This window comes from Rhea americana, unplaced genomic scaffold (genome assembly GCF_003343005.1).
Source record: "Rhea americana isolate MKP2758 unplaced genomic scaffold, rheAme1 scaffold_652, whole genome shotgun sequence".
Taxonomy (NCBI): Eukaryota; Metazoa; Chordata; class Aves; order Rheiformes; family Rheidae; genus Rhea; species Rhea americana.
In genome coordinates, this window is record NW_028186815.1 from 25,475 (window position 1) to 41,975 (window position 16,501).

At 44.0% G+C, this 16,501-nt stretch overlaps 1 protein-coding gene across 1 annotated transcript; it reads left to right on the forward strand.

Moving 5' to 3' along the window:
* The first annotated feature begins 2,191 nt into the window (after positions 1-2,191).
* On the forward strand, positions 2,192-15,689 carry DDA1 (DET1 and DDB1 associated 1). The gene is made up of 5 exons (XM_085320732.1): positions 2,192-2,274; positions 6,739-6,819; positions 7,292-7,343; positions 7,652-7,713; positions 8,689-15,689. The coding sequence occupies exons 1-5, from the start codon at positions 2,272-2,274 to the stop codon at positions 8,797-8,799; spliced, it is 309 nt and encodes a 102-aa protein (XP_085176858.1). The 5' UTR covers positions 2,192-2,271; the 3' UTR covers positions 8,800-15,689.
* Positions 15,690-16,501: the final 812 nt, after the last annotated feature.

Here is a 16,501-nt window from a genome sequence, read left to right on the forward strand (position 1 = left end):
TATTATTTTTTAATATTTCACTGTTTGAGACCATGGGAGGAAAAACGTTAGGGGTGGGTCGGCTGGGAATTAGGGCGCGCAGTGGGCCCAGGCGTCCTGGCTCGACTCCCCCCAGCCCGTAGCCCCGCGGGCTGTTGCCATGGCAACACTATGGCTGCTCCCCTATAGCCCYTCCAGAACTACAAGACCCATCAGCCCCCGCGGTCTTTTGACGCTCAGTACGCATGCGCCTTCCGCCCCTTTCCTCCCCGAGCTACACGGGTTGTGATTGGCAGCGCGGCGGGAGCCAATAGGAGGCGGATTTGTTGGGGGGAGGGGAGGGAAACGGTGCTGTCCGACGGCGCTGAGGTGATGGCGGCGGTCACCGTGCGGTTGGGCCGCCTCTGGCTCCGGGCTGCCTGCGGCAGGTAACGGGCGGCCGCTGCCTCCCCAACACACGTGAAGAGGCCGGAGGGGGTGTCTGAGGAGAGGGGCCGGCCGCCCCGGCGCGGCGCCCGGGCCCCGCGGTGGCAGCGGCGTCAGCTTTGCCCTCGGTGCTGCGGCAAGCTCCCTTATTTGCCTGTTTCGTCTGTGCGTTGCGTTGTCAGGCTAAAAGCCCTGACAGCTGCTCTGKTGTGTTGGGCTCTCGGACACCGTTGTGGTATCTTTTAACTTTTCTTATTTTTTCCTTTTTCCAAAGACTTCTGCAGCAAGCTACAGTTTCTCCTTTTTATWTCCGGACTATTTCGATCCTCTCGAATTCAGTGGAGCAACCTTTAAGAAGCAGTTTCTCTTCCAAGCTGGCAGGCGTTTCCAAAGGCATTGCTGGCCCGGTGTCCTCCTGGAACCACCAACAGATACGCACAAAGGCACGTGGGAACGAGTATCAGCCAAACAATCGCAAACGCAAGCGGACCCATGGCTGGATCAAGCGTATCAGCACGCCAGCTGGAATCGAGGTTATTCTCCGGCGCATGCTGAAAGGCAGGAGGTCTCTGAGCCACTGAGTGCTCCGGCTGCGAGGCCTGCGTCATCTGGAGCGTGTCAGAATCGAACCTTACAGCTGCCCCAGTGCAGAGCCAGCCTGTGGGTTTGCACTAAAGAAGACTCTGAGCAGCAGCACCAGACTGTTCCTTTCACGTTGGGAATGTGCAAGTTGCGGCACTGGTCGAGGGTGGCCTTTAAGGGCTTTGTTTAGTGGCTGCTTTTTAATTGTAAAGTTACTGCAACTTCTAAGCATGATTTTAAGATATATTTGGAAAACATGATCTGTAATTAAAATTAACCTTGTGCTGCACTGATTGTTAATGAGTGTTAGTGGGGAGAGGAAAGTTGGCTTGCTCACCCACTTTCTCCAATGTAGAAGCACAACTGCTAGAACACCTAAAGGCTGACACGAGTTTGGGGTACCGTTTGGACAGCAAAGGGAATTCTGTTTTCAGTTTACACCTACCAAGCTAGCAGTCCCTTCTTTGTGCTCTGCTTTACCCATGTGAGGTGCTTTAGGAGGTTTTAGCATGGAGAATACTCTGCTTGTATCATGCAGACAGGGCTCTTAGCCTTTTCTTYCCTACCTGCCAGTTTTGGGCCAGCTCCTGCAGTTCTGCCTGTCTGAGCAGATGGTGTTGGTATGTTTGGGGCTCGCACAGGTGTGGCTGTATATGTGCCATTCCTGAGCTAGGAAGAGGATGAAGTGGGGGTTGTGGAGCTGTGCTGGGCAGCCTGGAGCAGATGGGTGCACCTGGGCCAGAGGGTGAGAGGCTGAATACTCATTAGCAAATCATTATGGGCAGTTTATGAGGTGGGCCATGCCCTGCTTTGGATTGTCGGTCATGCTGATAATACACAAGTCTCCGAATTGACGCCTCCTGGCCTCTCTGTGTTCTCAGTGGTGCTAATTAACTGCCTTATTCCTGCCACGCAATTAACAACGCCTTCAATAATGCTGGCCAGGACTACAGCTCCCAGGGAGCTCCGCGGCCAGGACTACAGCTCCCAGGGAGCCCCGCGGCCAGCCGCACATCCGGGTTCTGCGCCGTTTCGTCCCTCCCCCCACTCCGTTTTGGAGCGGGCATTTCCTGCCTCAACCTAACCCCACTCTCCTCAGGGCCGCGTTGAGTGACGGCCACGGTGCCCAATAGGCCGCCGAAGTGTGTGACGCAGACCAATAGGAGCGCGCGGGCGGTGACGGCGGGGCGGGYTGCGAGGGACGGCGGTGGGTTGAGGCGCGGCGGCGGCGGCAGAGGCAGCGGCGGGGGGAGGGGCGGCTCCTCACGGCTGGTGGCCGCGAAGATGGTAGGTGCCTCGCGTCCCCCGCCCCGAAATGGCGGCGCCCCCTCCGCCCCGGCGCCCTGAGGGGAGCCCGGCCTCGGCCTGGGGAGGGGGGCCCGGCCCACCGCGTTGGCCCTACCGGCCGCGCCCTGCCGCGGCTCCGCAGCCCCACCCAGCCCGGGGCGGCGGTTGGGGGGAGAGCCGCGACCGCCTCCGGTGCCGCCGGGTCCGCACCCTACGGCGTCCCCGACCGGGGCCCCGGCGGAGCACGGCCTGTGGGGCCCCTACCCAGCGCGGGGGCGGCTGGGCTTCTCGGAGCGGGGGGTGAGGGGGGCTGGGGCCCCCCCGAGGTGGGGGGTTCCCCACACCCAGGGTGGGGGTCTCTGTGAGGCTGGAGCTCCCCGAGAAGGGGGGGGATGTTTGGGGCTGGAGCTCCCCGAGGCGAGAGGGGGTTCCCCACCCCGGGGTRGGGGGTTGTGTGAGGAGTCCCCAGCCCCAGAGTGGGGGTTTCTGTGGCGCTGGGGCTTCCCGAGGTGTGTGTAGGGGGGGGCTCCCCATCCCTAAGGATGGGTGCTGAGGGGGGCTGGGGTACCCTAGGATGTGGGTGTCCCCACCCAAGGATGGAGGGCTGGAARGGAGGCTACAGCTCCCCCAGGGTATGGGATGTTTTTCCCACCCTAAAGGCTGGAGGGTTGAGGGGGGAGTTGGGATACCCCCAAGTGCAGGGGGTTTTCCCCATCCCTCAGGCTGGAGTGTGGAGTGGGGGTGCTCTTCAGGCCTTTTTATRTCCCTTTAGTAGCAATTGGTGTTGCGTTTGCTGCCCGAGAGTTTGGCAGCGGTTGTTATTGCCAAGGGGGTTCCTGTCTCTTTCCCTCTCCCTCCCTTGTAGTGACGTAATCATTTTTGGAGGAAGAGAATTTTCCTCTTGCCACTCCACAAGCTTAATAACTAATGGGAGATACTGTGGTGTTCTCTGTGGTCTCCTTGTACAGGCATACTGTGGCTGGAGGCTTAGATGGCTGTTCCTGGGCTTGTGTCAACGGTTTTCCTCTAACTCACACCCACACATACATGCATCATGCTGGGATAGAGCCCTGCTTTCAGCATCTGTGCTTTGGGCCTTGTGTCTCTGAGCATTATTGCTGCAAATCTTTCCAGAGGCTGAGAATGGGACAGACATGTTCCCCCCCATCTCTCTGTTTCTAGATGAGGACAGTCTGAGCGGTCTTGTTGGCACAGGAGCAGTAGATGCATTTTATATGAACCTCTCTTCCTAAATCGTAGATGGAACCTGTATTGTTTTCTGAGGTTGCTTAATCAYATTGGTTTTGATGTTCTTGGGGTTTGCCTTTCCCCAGAGGAAATGGGGCAACTGSTCAGTTTTGGGAGCTGTTTCTGTTCGTTTCTGCATAGAGTACTATATCAGCTTCACTCATCTGGTCTGGGAACTCTTTAGTTAAGGAATAGCAGAAAGTGGGGAGAGGGAATGTTTCTTCCTGTAACTTTATATTGGAGGTATTACTTGGTATGTCTTGTGATAGCTGTGTAAATATGGCAGTGACCTCTTGTGTCTTATTTGTCTTGGAACAGATAAGGATCATGTTCACCTCAAGTATTGTCTGATTCTGAATATCCAGGTATATGACTTCTGGGAATTCCCATGAGGGTACCTTTTCATAATGTCTGARATCTTATTATCAGATAACTGCACAGATTTATATCTCTGCAACAAGATTATCAATGAGATAATCTGCATCACTAAAAAAAATCATTATCTGTTCATCAATTCACCTGAAAATTCTTTTAAGGCTGAAGCCTAAACTGGATAGATGTTCATTTCAGAGTGCTCAGTCATTCTTTTAGTATCACTGTTGGTTTTTCTGCTACTAGCTGAGCTGTGACTTATCAGTATGTGTTGGTGCTAGAACTGATTCACTCACGTGACTTCTGGCCTGAAAAAGGGCAAGGTGGTGGCCAAGAAGCAGAGACACTCTTACTGTTTCCATTACAGCTACAGTATCCAGGTATTGTGTGAGGTGCAAGTGACTAGTAACCTTCTTGCTTGTGAGTCTGTATTTATCTGATATATATCTTGCTTTAGTTCTTTACATTGGAAAGAGGAGGAAAAAAGCCCCATGTTCCCCTTTAACGTGCATTTTAACTTTAAAAGATTTTTTTCTAACACTTTTGCACATTATTGGGTGTAACTCACTTTGCTGCAAGTGACTGTAGAATCCCTGATGAGAACCGTGATCCAGTTCATCCAGCCTCTTTCAGGTGAAACATGAGGTTTGCCACACCAGGTTGCCAGATAGAAAATGGGAATAGCATAGATTGCCTGTATGGAGCTTGAGGTGAGCTCTACCTTGTTAAAAAGATACTTGATGTAGTGTGTTCATAAATAAAAACAGATATTTTCCATTCTTATAAGTGGAATGGAATGGTTGTGAGCTGTTTTACAACATAAAGGATAAAAGAAATCAACGACCTGTGTGTGTCTCTTCCTGGACTGGTCTAGTGTAGCRGTACAGATAACTTTGTCATAAATGCCTGCAAACTTAAAAGTGAGATACTTTGAAACATAATGGGGTGTTTTTGAATATCTTTAGTTCTCCCAGAGTAATAAATATAATTAATAATTCCTAAATCTGTGCTAGTGGAGAAAACTCTGGCTGGCTGTGCCTTTAAACATCACTAAAAGGTTCTCCATCTTTCTCAGCCTAGGAGTCTTCAGGTRGTGTGTGCATTCTCTAGTTGGTACAAACAACGGATGTGAATGAAAACAGATAAACMGATAAGCCTGCCTGAGAAGGCATGGGAACCAGTGTGCTGAGAGCACAATGCAATCTGAAAATAAATGTTTCTGTTACAGTGGAGCCAGGAGATTCTACTTAATTTCTTGGCTCAGCAGTGGGGTATATGTTATACAGATGAGTGAGCAATGGACTCTGTCCTGGAGAACTGGCAATACAAGGAGACAGTGAAGACAAAGGGAGAGAGGAAGCAGCGTTGTTCYCATTAGGGATAAGATGGGCAAAAGAAATTTGCGGTTGCCTCTGTGAATATAAGTGTACTGTTTTAATGAGGTTATTTCTAAAAGTGGATGTATGAGAAGGGTTGAATGTGGAAAGTAGAATGTCAGTAGACTTCTTTTTAAGGAACAAAAAGTGGATAATATTTTTCTGGTTTGGCTGATCATAGCTCTTTCTTTTGAATTAAGATCAGTGTTAATGAAAATTATGGCTTCTATTTAAATGAAGAAAATGTCTTCCAACATAGCAGTTTTACAGTAATGGTATCTATTTGTTGCTTCTAACACTGAAATTAAACAGCTTCTGCTGTTTTACTATCCTTTTAAAATCGCTTATAAACAAGAAGATTTATTTTTTGATTTAGAATCCTTTAGTGTTTAGTATAACAGACTTCGAATCTTTACTCAAGTATTACAGTACAGCTAATTATCTGTTGAGTTAGGACGACTGTCTTGGAGCCTGTTTCTCTCTCTCCTGCTTATCACACAGGTATATGTTACACTTATTACCCACTACACTGCTGGACATCTTTCTTTCTTTGCCTCTACTATGAGTGAAGAGACTCCAACACATGTTTAAGCCTGGTGTTCTGATGATCCCATAATGTTCTCCTCCCACCTTCCGTTTTTGCTTTCAAGTAGGAACTTTCTGTTTCATGCTGGCATGTCTTAATTAAACTGAGAGAGCTCAGCAGGGTTCCCACTGCTCTTTAGCAAATAGCTGTGCTGGCTTGTGCATTCTACCCATTTTATTGAGTGGGGATCTAACTAGATTTCCACCMACGTTTGGGATTTTTGGTGTACTGGTAGCCACTGAGGCACGTAGGGTTTATCCTTCAAAAAAAGTTGAACAAGTTGTTAAGTATGCAGTCAGGCTTTTGAAGCTGCATAGACTTTTATTTCTTTGTAGAATCATTCTTAGTCCATGACAAAGAAACATGTTGACTTGGAAAACAGAAGAACAGCTAGTTTGATACTGGTTCGTATTCCAGGATTTCAGTTAGCAGTRTAGCTGTGGCAGAGTTTATCGTGTGATGTTGTGATTTGTACTAGTTAGTTGCAGTAAGTTCTGGTGTTCTACATCTATGGTACTTGTATCAGCAAACCTTCCTTGTTTCAGAGCTCAACCTATTGGAGAGATGTCTGTCTCTTGCCTTTCATCTTTTATGTCAAAAGAGATTTAATTAACAGCTCTCACTGAATTACTGAACTTGCAGAGTATAAATAATAAGCCAAATGAAGAAGCTATGGATTTTCCTACTTTACAAAAACAAGWTTTGAGTTTTTTCAGTAGCCAGCTAACTTACTAGATAGGACCTGGCAACATCTTTCCAAATTCTGCAGTTACTTAATTACCTGTTCAACTCCTTTGAGAATCAGCACAAAGCAAACAACCGCCATATCATTCTTTCCTCCTCATCCTACATCTCTGTTTGTACTTTGTCTCCTTTTTTTAGGCAGATTTTTTGAAAGGATTACCAGTCTACAACAAAAGCAACTTCAGTAGATTTCATGCGGACTCTGTATGTAAAGCATCAGTAAGTATTGTATATAATCTGTAACTTCTTTATGCTTTGGGAGTAGGTTTTCTTGCACAACTCAAAAGATACTAGAGTGAAACAGGCTTTAAATGAATGTTTTGTTCCTTCAAAAATGTGTGTATATATCTGGTAGTTCATAAGTTGAGATTGGCAAGTAATACTTCCTGCCTGCTTTAGTGGGGGATACATCATCATGTCAGCCAAGCCAAATCTGTGGTGTTTTCTTTCCTTTCTATGTAATTCTCTAGTTTAGGAATAGTCTTGTGTCCTGAAAAACATGATGAATGGACTTTTTTTTTTCTTTTTACGCATATGAAAGACTGAAACTTTACAGTATTATTTAACAGGACAGAATATCACAGTGCATTTGTAGTTATGGTTAATGAGGGCCCTTTTTTTTGGCTAGCTAAGTTTGAGTTAAATTTTTTTTCCCTGCCTTTGCTCTTCAATTATTCTAATTTTTCTATAGAACAGAAGACCATCAGTATATCTTCCCACAAGAGAATATCCATCTGAACAAAGTAAGTTTGAGGTTTTTTAGACTTTACTCTGTACTAATATTAAAAATCCAGTTTACCTAAAATTTCACCGATTTTAAACATCGGATCAAGTAATGTTACTGAACTGTTGCCACAGTGATGAGGAGTGTACATCTGGTTATTGGTTTTTGTGTTTTTCCCCTATCCTTATCGAATGATAGTTGTTCCTACATACTGTCTTTCTACTGAAAAGGGACCAGGCTGTAACATGTGAAATAGTGATGTGATTATTGCAGTTTTAAAAGTTGTCTTCAAATTGACTTCAATATGTTTATCTTTTTCTTTGGCAGTCATAGTAACAGAAAAGACAAATATACTTCTGCGTTAYTTACATCAGCAGTGGGACAAAAAGGTATGGTTATGTTTTCTTAATATTAACATTTTGTCTTGATTTGATGATTGTGACTACTTGAGCTGAATATTGATTATAATCAAGATACTGATGATTAAAGTGACCCYGGCCTTGCAAACCACACTTCATCAAAAGATGTGCAAGGAGGCTTGTTTTCTCTGCACATCACTTTTTTGCCTTCCGTTTCAATTTAAGGGGCAACAACTTAGTGTTCAGTCTAGAACCTGGGAGACTTTGGGTGCATTTCTAACTTGCTCTAGGCTCCCTTTGTGACCTGGGCAAATTAGTCTCCATGTGCCTCAGCTGTCTGCTTTACAGCTAGGGTAAAGTTCTTTTTACCTCCCAGGGTTGTTAGGAGAAGATGCGTGAGTTCGTGAGAAACATGAATACATTAATGAGGCTGTGTAAATAGCTTGAATACAAACTCAGAATTTCCATTTGAGGAACATACAAATAAGTTGGAGTGCAGTCTAGTAGCTAGCATTTAAGACGAGGAAGGTATTGATACCTGGGCTGTTAAGTACTCTGAAACATGGTTGTGGAATGGGGTGAARAAACAGCTGAAGAATGTGGAGAGGTGAAAAATAATTATAAGGAACCTTGAAGCTGAAAAGAAGCTATTTGTATGTGACAGAAAGCCTTTGGAGATTTAGATRCATTCAGAGACTGAATGAGAGCATCAGGAGAGAAAGTGTGTCTTATTCATGTTTATAAAGTACTTGAGATCTATAAATAAAAGATGCTGAGAACAATGATTTGCCTTTCAGCCCCACCCTTGAATTTGAAGAACAATCTAGAAGGAGCACATTTCAGCTGTGGGCAAAATCCTCTTTAGTGTTCACTTGAGTGCATCTACTAGTTCGTCACAGAACTATATTCCCTCCCAAAGATTTGGAAAGAAAAACTTGTGATGCTAGCTCCCACTAGAATGTAATACTTCAGAGAGTTTCACTATAGCTTTCTCTGTCCAAACAGAATGCAGCTAAGAAGCGGGATCAAGAGCAAGTGGAAATAGAAGGTGAGAATTCGGCACCTCCACGGAAAATCGCTCGGACAGACAGCCAGGATATGAATGAGGACACTTAAATTCTTGGCTTTCTCCTCTACTACTTTGCAGGCGCTTCCTGTTTTGTCTCAAAGTGTGTAAATTTTGCCCCTTGCCCCCATCTCTCACCTCTCCACTATGCAGCCCAAACCACTTCAGACTTCATAGGAGCCAATCTATTTATTTTTTTTCTCCGTTTTTTTATTTATGCTGTAAAACTTACGGAGCAATGGTGGAACAATTCAGTAAATGATGTAGTATAACCTTAGTTCCTCCTTTCTAAAAACATACACTGTCACTTTTACAGATTTTGTTAAATCTGTTACCTAATCAACCACATCTAGTCATGGAAGCCTGGGTAAAACATATGGGTTATTACAGAACCTTTCAGTGGTATAGGCTTTCTGATTCACCTACCCTTTGATATATTACAGTGGTTAGCTCTTCTCTGGATGTGCCCAGCCCAACCGTAAGTGTGGGGCCTCTATGTCTTTCTCAAATACTCTGAAATTGGCACTGCACTAAAAAAATCATGGGTATCATTTAGGATTATGCTGATCCTAGTGTTGTCAACTTGRTATATCAGTTGTATTCTTTTGGCCTGTTCTGTAAGGGCCACAGCTGTTTGGCAGCGTACATTATCACATGCATCAGTGGTCATGGAGAATTCAAGTGAAAGGTGTGTTGCTTTTGTTTCTCTTAAATTCTAACAGTCTTTTGGTCTTGAACGGACTGATATGTGCAACTTCTCCATTGGAATAAAAGGATACTTTTATCCTATTCTGAGTATCTGATCAACAATGTATTTGAACAACAGCTGATGGAATGGAGTTGGGTAGGCACCCTGCAGTCAGCACTTGGYTGGATAAGTCTGGGAGAACCTGAGCAACTAGATCTAGTTGTCTATCTCAACTGCCAGCTATGAATAATGGTACATTGTGTTTTCCTGTGATATCAGCCTGTTTGGAATGGAGTCCAGGACTTGTAGTTGATCAAAATGTGAGCTTCCGTGGTCTGTGTTAAAGACCAATCTCTTCTGGACTGTGACAGTTCAGTGCCTGTTGCCTGTAACCCTTCAGGGACTCTTCRGTAAGAGCCAAAATAGAGACCCACAAGTCGTCTAGGTGGATTTAGAAGTTGAGAGACTAAAAGGAAATGAGCGTCATCACCTGAAGGGGACAGGAAAGGTGTAGCTTAGTAATGATGTCTTGTCTGCTTTAACGTAAGAAGCTGACTTCACGCTGTGTTAGTTTAAATTGTTGCATTTATAGTTGTGTTTTTTCCTCATTCACAAACCCTAAACACCGATTCAAGAAATTGCACAAATGTTTTTCTAGAAATCCTGGWTAAGCCTAATTCTGAATGACTGCGATGGCCAAAAGCTTTGAGGACAAGGTTTCTGTTATCCCCTTCTCCACAACATTCCCTTCCAACCAGTGGACACTACGTGTTTAGGTTTGGGGACAAAGAGAACATGAAGGGAGATRCTGTTGCTGATGACTGTGTGTTATCAGGCAGAACTTTGGGAAGAGCAGGGCACAGCTCATGTTGTATTTTAAACTTGCATTAGGCACCAGGTTTCTTATATAGCAAGTGAATTTAACTTAAAGTTAACAATGAATAGTTTAGACCTTTACTTCTGCCTCAAAGTTAACTTTTTGCTGTGGCAGTAACCTCCAAATTATTGAGATGTCACTGAAAATGCCAACTGTGTTGGTGAAGATAAAAACACTTAGATTTCTTTGTAATTTACCGGCACTTGCAAGAGGATTCCTCCTGGAGTTACGCTGTCAAAAAGTGCTTTTGTGCAAAATTCAAGATGTTAACTGGAGGTGCCATGTTAGCCTCCAGTTTCATAAGGACGTACTTAAAGTTGAAATTGAAAAATCCTGTGAAGAGCTGTAAGACACCAAAAGAGGAAATGGACATATAGCTGGTGGTGAAGTGTGACCAATCTGTGTATTTAGCAAAGTTTGAGAGCTGCAGCCTTGCAGACTAATGTTTGTACAGTGCTTTAAAGTTGTAAAATGCTGTATAATTCTTGACTGATATGACAAGGTTTGAGCTTTGCTGACTTCTCTGCTAGACAGAGTAATGTACTATTAAAGAGAGTTGGCAGTTCCTTCCTGTTGTAAACCCCCGTCTTTGTTCCCTCTGTGTCTTTAAAAATGATCTTGCTGGTTATAGGAGCCTTTGATATATTTCAAATACTTATAGTAGGTACAAGAAAAAAGTTTTTTTTTTTTTCCTCCCCCAAAAGTTGTTTTGAAGTGATGGAGAAACAGTTTTTTTGAAGGGATGCAAAAAACCCCCACAGTTTTGATACTTAAAACTGCACTGGTGACTGTGTGCAAACAGTTTGAATTTCTGATGCCCACAGTGAATTTTTTTTACATCCTATCCAATTTGACGTGAACGTTCCCTTCTTCCCTCCTTCATTCTCCAACCTACTTTCCATGCTGCTACTGGCTCAAGAGTGCTGTCCTCAAGCTATTGCACTTTGATCTTATATCCACAACTGTTTAATACATGGTAAGTGTATAAGGTTTGATTGTTGCATGGGAGATCTTACTTGCCTAACTTTGACTTCCTGGTGCCTTAGTGCATTAAAAAAAAGGAAAGAAAAAACAAAAACCATGGATTTTTGCTGACCGCACTGTTTGTATAATACCTAGCTCCTCTAACTTCTGATTCTCTTGTTACAAAGTGACTGAAATTTAGTGACCCTTAGGGGTTTTTTGTATATGTCTGCATAGTGGTATTTTTATTGTTTCTGTTATCAATGTATACTAAAGGTTTGGGTTTTTTAATGAAAATTTGAGATGCTTGTCAGAGATAAGTATTTTAGTTGAATAGTGTATCTTTTGACTGAAGTCAAAGCAGCAGAAATGCATTTCTTTGATATCAGAGGAAGGTGAATCCTTCCAGGAATAACCGCTCACAGCAGACTATCCTGTTAATAGGCATCTGTCCTGCCAGATGAAGTGCTCCTATACGAAACAGCACTAGAGCTTGTGCCCACTGAGAGCAATTAAGTGTATGTTGGATAACTTTAGTATATTAAGAAGTTAGTCACTGCCTTTTTCTGACATAACACATTTGTGACTGGCAAGAAAACTAAAGTTCTGCCTAGCTTATTTCTTGATATCATATGACTCTTTTTTTTTTTAAGAGGAGAAGGAATCAAAAATCTCCTCCCCACACAAGAATTGGAGAAGGAAAAAATATTTGAAAGAAAAGACATTTTTACAACATGTTCTGACCTCATAACTGTGAATTCTTAGGTAATTGCATCTGAGCAGTAAAGTCTGTGTTTGTTTGCATTGATGGTTGGCTCTTGAAGCTTGCTGAGTTGCTTTATTTTATCTAAATACTTGGATAATGTTAGCATGTTCAGCTTTCAAGCTGTTCCCTGTTTCTGTCCATGGAAGTTTTTGAGACCCTACTGGTTAAGGCCATAAGCAACCTGGTCTGAATTCAGTATTGACCCTGCTTTGTGCAGGAGGCTGGAGGTGACCTGAGGTTTCTTCCAAGAGGATTTATGCTGTGATTCTGTAGTAGTAAACACGGGGGGAAAAATGTGGCAGGTTGAAAGATTTGTTTTTTGTGTGAAGCTGGCAAGCTGTGAAGTCCTATTACCAAAGCTTACGGAGTTTGCAAGCATGTGTAAAAGCGTTTGACAAGAAAACAGCCCTGAAACTACATTTTGCTACAACGAACAGTGATCCACAGCAGCAATATGAAAATCCAGATTGAGAGGGGAAGAAGGGAGCCACCGAGCTCCCCTGTCTGCTTAAGGCTATGACTAAACTTGGACCTAGGCTGCCATTTGTTTAAACTCTTAACCACAGGAATATTTGAGAAGTTTTTAGGTGCATTTCATTACAAGAGAACAGGTTTTTAGAAACACTTAGATATGTTAGATCTGTGTGAATTTTTCTCTTTTTGAAGTGTTTTCTTGGCCTAGAAAGGACATGAAGCATCAGCAGGGTAAGGGAAAATCGCATGAATAGTAAAATGGGCCTCAGGCGGGTTCAGGGATGACCATTTCTCACCTGACATGGCTCTATGTATTCATGGTGTTTTGGATATGTTTCTCAATGACTGTTTCCAGAGCTATTTGCTGAGCTAGGTTGTGATGAATCTGAGGTAAATACTTAACCTGAGTGCTGTTTTCTGTTGTCCTCATCCTGTCAAGAACGGGGTATATGTGCCAAGCTGTTTAATGAACTCCACATGCGTGTAGCTGTTTGTGATTTTATTGAAGGCCACTGACACGGAGCTGTAAAGCTTGCTTTGGAGTATAATTGACTGGAAAACAGATTTCCTCCCCTCTCCAATGCGTGCCTTATGCAGCAATTCAGTTGTTAGTGTTTGGACTGTTTTCTATAAGGCAATTTTTTGAACATGCTGGACAGTATCTTAAAATTTTCACTTTATACTAGGTAGATACAGTAAGTATAATTTCAAAGCTTTTTTGTTGGTGGTATGATCTCTTTGATACTGGCCTTAAGGGCAAAGACCAAGCAGAAGTCTTGCATTTTTTTAAAACATTGTTTTAAATGCTGTTGCTGTCAGCCGTATTATCACTTACTATTCCTGTCTTGTTTATATGCCACTAACTTCATTTTTTTTGTTGTTTTTAAGAGTTCCACTTGCATACGTGTAATAGGAAAGCTAACCTACTTTCCTGAGTTAATGATGTCAGCCTGGCAACAGGGGAATTGTGCAACTTACTGAGCATGACCAGAGGGATTCTAGCTGATCTGCCTGTGTCAGACTTTGCATTGCATCTTTTGATGTATAACAAATGGTGAGAAAGCCTTTCTTTGAGAGGGTTGAATATACCTAGGAGTGGCTAAGGGTATTTTTGGAAGAAGCGTAGAGGAGTCAGTGTGTCTGGAAGAGGGTATTGCATCACGAGTTAAGCACAGACTGACCTTCATGCTGTGCTGACTGTGCATTAAGGTTTCTCTTCCGCTGATTCACAAATGCATGTGTCCTGACAACGGAGAATGCAGTCCTGGGATCTCATCTGGGGTGTTTACTGCTAGTTATTATCTGAAAGGGCCGAGTAAGCAGCCTGTCCAGGCAGACTGACTATCCACTTGCCAGTTACTTAACGGMTTTAATGGTTGCATCCAGCCTATAGTGAATGGCATGCCTTTTGGCTTGTTTTGCTCATCTGAGAGAAGAGACRAAATGCATGGAGCGTTCTCTGTGGCTACTGAGTAACATTTTAAGTAAAAAGTGTGTGTCTTGAGAGTTTAATATTACAGTGGCAATAGGACATCTAGAATCTCATTTTCTTGTTTCAACTTCTGGAAAAAARATCTTTCTAGACACTGAAAATAAAAACTTGGTGGGAAGAGCAATTTTGTAACTGAAACATGGGAATAAAATACCAGCTTTCAAATTCTCTTTAACACTGAGAGTTTCTTTTTTTTAATGCAGACCTTTCCTAGAGTGTCCCCAGAGATGAAGAACTAAGACTCGTCATGTGTGATTTTTTTTTTTTGAATTAGGTTGTTCTAGGAATAAAAAAAAGGTTTTACTGGAGTTGCTAATGCTTTCTGAGGAGTTTGGCTTTAACCTTTTATGGTAGAGTTTGTTTTACTGATATAAACCCGAAAGTAGGTATTCAGGTAACAAGATTGAAGGACAGTGCTGTCAAAACTTCACCCTATTTCAAAATCAGTGTCWTCTAGTGTGGGAGGCAGCTAGCTGAATCAATTGGGTGACACGAGGTAAGCATCCACATCTGTGGACCAGTATTCAGTGCTGAATGTTGCAGTTGCAGACAAGGTTTTCCACAGATCGTCAGCTGTTTTCTTATTCCTTCCACTAAACAACTCCTCTGCCAGCATTCAGAGGTGAGAGACTGCCCTCATTCCTCAGCCAGCCAGCACTGTAGGAAAGTGAAACTGCCTTGTGCACCATGAGGATGTTAGTTTGTGCTCTGTTTGCTAACTCTGCTTTTCTTCACTTTGCTTTCATGACCAAAGCAAACTTCATTTGGCTAGCGATGTGTCACTGGCAGCCTCGCTGCTACCAGCTGCATAAACGCAGGGGCGGCTCATCCCTGTTAGCTCTTCAGGAATTGCAGTGCTGTAATTCATGATGTGTTGCTGTGTTGCAGTGGGTTTTTTGAGGGAGAGGATACCGAGCAGTAGAACTGGTCAAATACTCTTYCCTGCTTTGATAAGCAGCATGTATGTATAAGTGTAGAAATGAGTGAGACGGTAAGGTCCAGTGGCCGTGTATCGAGTGGAATACACCAGTGTAGCTGGTGGAAAGCAGGTCTTGCCATTTGGTTCTTATAATTATGGCTCTCAGGGATTACAGAGACATCGAGATGGAAAGGGAGCAATGACTAATCAATTATTGTAAGAAATAACATGGAATCTGAATGGATCATCGGAGCTGAGTCACTGCATTGTCTGTGGTACAGTTGGACTGGATTTCCAAATGCATTCATTTCTTATTAATCAGAGCACTGAGTGTGCCATGAATAGGCTTTACTGTTTTTTCTTTTTTTTAGCCCTTTGACCAGTTCCACATCATAGCTGAAGGATCCGACCCACACTCAGACATTCTAAGTCATCTGCGATTGCTTTTATGACTCCTACAGTCTATTCAGAACACAAAATCCCAGGCTGATTTTTGCAATGCAGTGTTGAATCTGTGAGTCTGTGTTACTTGCAACCTGTCTTTGCAATCTGACTTTTCCTCTTTTGAAAAAAACACTGTCTTTTGGGGCTGSGAGAAGATTTTTTCCTGAAAACTGCATGTTGGCAGAAGGGCTGCTGTTGTGGAGTAACTGTAAATACACTGTTAGTCGAATGTCATGGCTGTTGGATTTTGCATTTATTTTTAAACTATTCCATGTTTGATACTGTATAATAAATTTGCAGAATTTAGAGGATTATAACTTTCTTTCTTCTTTTCTACTATTGACAATATGCAGGTGAGCTGCTAAGTACCTATGGAAGCCCCTGTGTGGGTGTGTTTTGAATCAGACCACAGTGGTGGGGGTTTTTCCTTGTATTGCTGTCTCAAAGCTTTGCAGAGTAAAAGCCCCCAAGGAGCGGAAGGGCTTTGGGCTGCCCTCGCTACCGCGTTGTGGCCAAGACAGGCCTCAGAAGTGGGTGCAGACTTGGAAGTGCAGTCGGGATATGAGGCCCCAGCTCTCACGCAGGTGAACACACGGGTAAGGTTACAGCTTGCGCTGCTGCCTTCTGCCCCCCGTGTTAGGTAGTGGGGGGGGTCGGCCCCGCTGCAGCCGCGGAGAGGAGCAGCGGCAGAGCAGGCCTGGTGCCCCGGGCTTCAGCTCCAGGCGTGGTATTTGCAATAGTCCTGAAAGCAAAAATAAGCCTTTTGCATGGTTTCTGAGCAAATTTTAAGAGGACAAGCTGCCCGTCTCTAYCTTCCCACCACCTAGTCGCCTGTGGTGAAGGCCTGGCAGCTCAGGCGGGCATCCGAAAGGCCCATCCCCTGCCCCTCTGTGACTCTGCCCTGCTTCTTTTGCCTCCTTTGAACATCTGTTGACAGCGTTCCTGACATCCCCTTCCACCTTCCCCAGGAACAGGGAGACCGAGACTTGCTTTCYCTAATGGATGTGCTATGAACACTACTGTGGGCAATAAATTAGCACATCTCAGACTTGTTGAAATATAGTTTTATTGCATTTCTGCAGGTCTTACAAAAATATGACAAAATAAATTAAAAAGAAATAAATAACCT